Source organism: Pieris rapae, chromosome 14 (assembly GCF_905147795.1).
Source record: "Pieris rapae chromosome 14, ilPieRapa1.1, whole genome shotgun sequence".
In the NCBI taxonomy this organism is placed as follows: domain Eukaryota; kingdom Metazoa; phylum Arthropoda; class Insecta; order Lepidoptera; family Pieridae; genus Pieris; species Pieris rapae.
The window spans coordinates 9479621-9486863 of NC_059522.1; the positions used below are offsets into that span (position 1 = coordinate 9479621).

At 33.5% G+C, this 7243-nt stretch overlaps 1 protein-coding gene across 1 annotated transcript; it reads right to left on the reverse strand.

Moving 5' to 3' along the window:
• Window positions 1-812: 812 nt before the first annotated feature.
• On the reverse strand, window positions 813-4506 carry LOC111002936 (chymotrypsin-1-like). Its single transcript, XM_045631106.1, has 5 exons — window positions 4452-4506; window positions 2754-2953; window positions 2367-2613; window positions 1700-1861; window positions 813-1028 (listed from the first exon to the last, which is right to left on the reverse strand). Exons 2-5 carry the CDS (start codon window positions 2930-2932, stop codon window positions 876-878), a joined length of 741 nt encoding a protein of 246 aa, XP_045487062.1. The 5' UTR covers window positions 2933-2953; window positions 4452-4506; the 3' UTR covers window positions 813-875.
• Window positions 4507-7243: the final 2737 nt, after the last annotated feature.

The window sequence follows — 7243 nt, forward strand, 5'->3', positions numbered from 1 at the left end:
TTAAAATACTGGTTTAAATCGAATGAATTTCAAATATACCGTGCTTATACGTTTGCTCTGTTACGATAATAATTCTAATTTCACCCACAACACAGTCGAAAAGTTTCTGTTTGAAGAAAAGTACATTGTACTTGATTGCACGACTTTGGGACACTACCCCCAGAGAAGAATAATAATACTTACTTGGCAAAGACCTTCGTGCGGTTTGTTAAGAGTACAGATGTAGGTTTTAGTAACTGGAAAAAGAGAGACCAAAATTTTGACGCTGAGCAAGATGCCCTAAAACTTAAATGGAGTTGAGCGGGCCACGTAGTGCGTTATACAGATGACAGATGATATAATATGGTATGTGGAAGAATAAAGGCTTATTATTTACCTATTATATTGGACGACGAGCGACCTCATGTAAACTATACTGCTGGCTATGCATAAGTTTATTATAATATACGTCCAAGAAATAAATGATATGTTGACTGGAGAGTCAACATATTTAATTATATAACAAGGAGTTGTTATAATTAACTCTTCGGTTCTTATGAAATAAATTTGGATTTGTTCGAATACTTAAACTCGAGAAAGGATGGTTCGATTTTCATCTGTTTACAATATTTCTTCCCGAATAAGAACAACAAAACTGAAAATGTAGAATGGTATCATAACTGTTAAACATTGAATGTTCTTCGCCTACTGTAAACTCAGTAAGATGTGAGAACGTATTTGATTGAAATATATTATTAGCTTAGGTATTGGTACTGTGGTCAAATCAAATGTATCGATATTAAATGATGATCGAACTTTAAAAATCAAACACATTGCCTTGCATCTATTTAATAAGTGTTAGAAGTGGTTGTTTAACATGAACTGTTGGGACATTATTAAGGCTTATTAGCTTTCATTGTGTCCGTAATCCAAGTGAAGTAGCTGCTGGTTCTGGTGTAGACATCAGGTTCCTCTTGAGCGCACGGAATGTTCCATGAGACGATACCAGAAGATTTGTCGTTGCAGGCCAAAGTTCCACCAGAATCACCCTGGAAACGTGATCAGTTAGCTCTTTGTTTAACATAGAGATAAAGATGGAAATTCCAAATATATATTATAATTTCCATCTTTTTCTCATGATTGTTCTTAGAAGATTACCTTTTTTTAAGTTTTATTAATATTAAAGAAATTCAATACTGATGATACAATAATGAGGCATTTTCAATTTGCCCACATCATTTCTTGAGCAAGCTGCTATTAGGTTCAGGTAATTATGTAGGGACACGATAAATTTAAAGTTAATAAATATACCTTAAAAACTTGACTTAAACAAACAAAGCAAGACAGTCTAGTAACAGTCAAGTACAGTAAAGTTGTGAGGCCGGTTAATTCAGTCTCTACTTGAGAGACCTTCTCTTAAGTCTTCGTCTTAAGTTATAACGTACGTATTAGCTAACATAATAGCTTCTTATAGTGATCATAATATCATATTTAAATCTTGCGTGTTTTAAAGGTGTTTTTAGAAACGAACAAACATTGCGTAATATTTTCTGTCTTTAATTGAAACGGTAAACACTAATTGAATTAGAAAATTGCTAGTTATATCTGCTAGTGTAGTAATGCCACCCACAACACAGTTTTCTTTGGAGAAAAGGATATTAGACTTACGTCTACGACTTGGTAGGGACAATACCCCCAGACAAGAAAACTAAGTACTTACTTGGCAGAAACCTTCGCCTCCCTTGTTGTATGTACAGATGTGGGTTTTCGTAACAGGATAAAATTTTTTAAAGTTTCGTAAATAATCGGTTTCACAGTCTTTATTCGATATAATTTTTACGTCCAACCATTGCAATTTGTCGGGACTGTTAGTTCGACTTTTCTGGAAAAAATTGATTAGAGATCTAGACTTGAAGCTAAGCAAAAACTTTTTTACATAACAGGTGGCAGAAGAACCCTGGAGCTCAGCAACATTATCTGAGCTAATATTGTCATGGCAGCTATTCCTAATGAGGAATATCTCCACCCGCAAATCCTCCTACAACTTATCTGCTCATAGTCAGAAGACTGATAGCACGATGCGCTCTTGAAAAAAAAATTAACTATATAACAGGTGGGAAAATTCCAAAAGGATCACCTGATGTTAAGTGATACCTCAATCCATGGCTTTTAAGGTTTGGTACGCTGGGTGAAGGTATCATAATTCAACTAACAGAAATACTTCAACGCTTATTATGTCCAAGCCGTTTGGTCACAACTTCTTTAATCATTTTCACTACAAACCCAGTGATGAAACATTTTCTGAGTTTATCGCAAATGATCTGAAGCATCTGAGTCATGTTAAGAGAGAAATGATGATGCTTCTTCATGGCCAAGCTTTCACTTACAGTGGTGAATCCCCATCCGGACACTTTACACTTGTCCCCTACTTTGGGGTCTTCCGTGGCTATTTCGATGGGTTTGACTTTTTCTGTAAATTTAATCTTCTCTTTGGTTCTTAATAGAGCAATATCATTTACATTCGGTGCATCGGTATATTTTTCATGGTTTACAATTTTGTCAATTTTGTATCTGGTACCTCCAGACGTTTTGCTGTTTGTACCAGCCAAAATGCTCAAGTCTTCTGCCTTCTTACTGAAAATATGTTTCATAAATATAAATAATTTCATTCCAATCAATTGTCAAAAATTAGCTAAAACATTTCATGTAAATTAATTAAAAAATATTATCACAAGTCAAGTCGCTACGCAAACAATTCATTTTGCTACGATTACTTTTTGAAGCAATGTGCTGCAGTAAGGATCCATATGTCAGCAATGATTGCACCACCACAGAAGGAGAAGTTATTTTGATTCTGTACAGAAACTTGGTATGGCAAAGCCCCATCTGGTGCATCTGTCCCACCCACGACGCGTCCGGCCGCGCCCCCCCCCCGATTCTTCCTTAATGTCATCGCTCTTTGGTATTTCTGCGGCTTTGAAATGGAAACAGTAAAACATTTTTCTCCTCAAAAGTAATTTGTTTAGCGTTAAACTATTAAGAATAAATGATTTAATAAGTAAACGTCTTGGCCTGGATCGAGAAGTTCAGAATGATTTAACCGACTGACTTGGTATGACCATGATTTTTTAATGATACAGTGATAACTGGCACAGTAGTATATGACTGATAACAATTACATACGCCGAACCCAATAATTTATCCACAAACTCAGATTGATAACAATATAAGATCAGACCGTGATAGTCGATCGATCTCCTATCTGCATCCCAATAATCAAATCCTATGAGACAATCCATTTATGGCGACGGATAGAATGCAATCTCTTTGCTCTTTACATTCATATGTTACAATCAATATAAGCCAAATGAGGTAAATAAAACCGTACAAATAATATTATATTATCTAGCTATTCAAAGGGGGAACGCTGCCTATTAATAATATTTTTTAATAATTAAATTTTAAGGTTATTTATTAGATATATTTTTATGTATTATGTTATTTATTAAACAACTATATGTATATAGCACCAATAATATTAAAATATACATGAAAATGTTTAAAAATATCAAATAGTTCTTTAATCATTTTAAAAACTGGCGTAACTTAAAATCTCTAGACAGGTATTTTTAGGTATAACGATAGATAAATTTTGTAGTTGGAAATCACATATTGGAAAATTACATAACAAAATAGACAGTTTTGTTTTTGTGTTAAAACGACTAAGGGAAACTTTGAACCATGCTACGGTATTAGCTGTTTATCATGCATATATTGCATCTATAATTAGATATGGAATTATAATATGCGGAAATTCAGTCGAAGTCAATAAGGACCAAAGAGCAATTTGTGGAGCAAATTGTATTGATAGTTGCGTGCCTCTTGTGCCAAAAATAAATTTAGAACTGTATCGGATAAACACTTTTTGTATGGCAATTACATTTTAAAATAGATTACCGAAATAATTTAAAGATCTTCCGACTAGAACTTTTAAAAAGCCACTTAGTGCATTACTTTTGGAAAAAATTTACTATTCAATAAATGAATTTTTGCATGCAAATATTATTTATATGCGCGAGACATTGTAATTGACACAAATTTAATAAATTTGCACGCCACTGTGTGTGGCAGAATATGCGAACGACTTACGATTGTACCACATTAACATAATTATTTATTAATATTATTATTAGGATATTAGCACAGTTTAACTGTCATTTACGTACAAAGGTAGGTATATCAAAAAACATCGCATATATATATATATATATATATATATATATACGTCTTTAATCATAATCGGTGTGTCGATTTAATAATTTTTTTTTGTTCTATCTTTTTAGTAGTATCTTTAAACTAACATATTATAGAACATTTCATTTTGCTACCCCATAGAGACTGACTATACGCTTTTCCGAATTATATTGTATATAGATTTAATTTATAAGAATTATTAATTAAAAGATACTTACCAAGAGCCCCGCAAAGCACAAAACCAACTAGGAAATAGTTCCTCAGAGACATTTTTCAGAATGTGCTTAAACTATAAAAATTCTCGAATTATATACAAATTATATAAGTAATGGTGTGTTCACTATGGTGATGAAATTAATTATTAGATGCTCGATTATATGATATCGCAGTACGTGCAGCAATTCTCGTTAGAATGAGAGGTGATGGGCCACACGCCAGGTATTGCACAGGATTAAGGTCCTTGTACTGGAGTTAAAAAAAGAGTGTAAATTCGGAGCAATTTTCTATTCTTAAAGATTAGATGCTATTTCACAAAGAACTGTGTGATACGAGATAATAGAAGACGTATTGTATCGAATAAATAATATAAATATATTCACACCCATATGGTATACTTAATTTTTTCCAAAACGTAGCAGCTTGTAATAGAAACTGTATGCAGCTATATACATATATATATCGTTTATCGTGTATGTATATACATACATGAGAAACGATATCAATAATATAGAATTACTCAAAAAATAATTTGAAAAATTATCTGAAGATATATTACAGACTCACTTTTTTGTTGTGTGAGTGAAGCCACCCAAGTCACAAGAGTTCTTTTTAAAAGTAATAATAACGATCTTATAATTGAGAATCCCGATATCTCTCATAAAGATAAACAACCTAGGATCATGACCACCATAAGTCTTAAATTTTAATGAGGCATTCTAAAATAAAGTATAATGATGACACCAGTGACCACCGGCATCTTACCTCGCAGACGTCGCACCTACAGTATAAAAGCAGGAGACCACGACAAACCGTATTCAGCGCGCAGCGAGTCGAGCCAATGCCTCCTCGCGCGAAGCAGCAACAACCAAGGGCTAAATAGCCCGGCCCCGTACCGCCCTGTAACAGCAGGGTGCGAACCAAGACACCACCTAACCAAACATCTCCTTCGCGAGGGAGGATGTAGCAATTATCACTGGAAACCGTATTCAGACCTTTACTTCGCACTTCGCTCACTCCAGTGAGCTTCCGTCCTGCCCTTCAGGCGTTTGAACCCCCCGCGAGGTTCGGGTCTCACAGGAGACGCCCTTGCGCGAGTCGCGGGAACCCCACCCATTGGAAAGCCCAACAGCGAGATTCCATTCAAAAATAAATAAAAACCGTATTCACATCACCACCTAGCACTAAACTCTTATTAGTTTAAAAAAAAAAGTATTATCTTTAATCAAAAGGTGTCAAATCTTTAAATAAAGTTTTTTTTAATAACACACGTTGATATATTTTGCCTTGTGAATGTAATTTAATAAATAATTAATCTTAATTAAGGGTATTTTAGGTTTCGCATTCAAGTTTGATATTAATTTATTGCTCGGAGAGTAATACAAAATGTATTGTATATATGTATAAGCCCCTAGCTTTAGTTTTAAATTTGAAATATATTGTGTAATTATATGTCTTATCATTTCTAATTTCCTGCTATATATTGCCTTTCTCTGTTAATTTATTGGTTCGTGTATTGTTTTAAATAATTACTTATGAAAACAATTGCAGGTTGATTGCAAAATAAATTTTCTATTATAAAATCTTATAGTTATACAATTCTATTTGTTTATTATCAATCAATCAAATAATTTATCCCAATTAGACCACTTAAAATTGTACTTTTGAACGATAAATAAACGATACAAAGATGATTCTAGTTTCTCCTTCAAAAGAAGAGAAGAGTGGGAAGAAACTCTACACTTCCTCTTTTTAAATAGTTATATGTGAAGACAACGTACTCTCAGAGTAAAACTACTACTGATATTGGTTATTTTAAAAGAAACATTTGACTGTACAACCGAACGCCTTATTTCTTAAATAAAATACAATAGATTTTACAGTTATACAAATTGATCCATCATCCAATGAATTCAACTAGAATTTATTAAACAAGAATACATAATAGCGATTCATTAACCACGATTATCTTTAAACGAAAGTGCCCAAACAAAGAAGATTCAATAAGTAAGTTGATTTAAAATTGTAGAGTTGACCGCGGTGGGTGGTCGAACATCCGACCATAATAAACAGACCCGTGTCTCATGCCTATTTAAAATACAACTCTATCAAAGATGGCAAATGAAGGCTCTTTGAAACTGGTCGCGTATCACATGTGATGACGAAACTACAAACTGTCTCAGCGAAAGTGTGCGAACTAAACCTACTCGCTGTTTGCATAATTTCTGGCGATTCATCAAGTTTATTTTATCAAACGATCAACCGGTGGGAGGTTTTGTGAGAAAAATTTCTAATACATTACTCGTACGATCGTCCTTGTTGTGGAGATTGGAGTGAGGAATTCCACTTATGGACTTTCGTATTGTGGATTTGTTAATTGAAGAGATGAGTCTGAGCATATGAAAGTGAATGAGAATTGTGACAATATACAGTAAATCTCCATATAACGCGGAATTTGTCTCGTATAACGCGGATATTTCTCACGTTCTTCTTTAGTGTGAAATGTATAATGATTTGTCAACTCTATAATTAGTTTTTCTACTTTGTATTGTAATTTACACCTGTTTCATATAAATCTAACTAACTTTATTCACAAAAAATTCGTGTTCCTAGTTTTTGGAGAGGCACCAAAAAAAGAAGAATTTATTTCAATAAAGTTTGACACATTTAAATTAACTTCCTACTAACACACTAACACAGCATCCATGCAACGCTAGCAGCAGTGATTCAGATATCAAAAACATAACTAAAAAACAACTAAGTCTCGAAACTTTTAAAGGGTCACCAACGCACT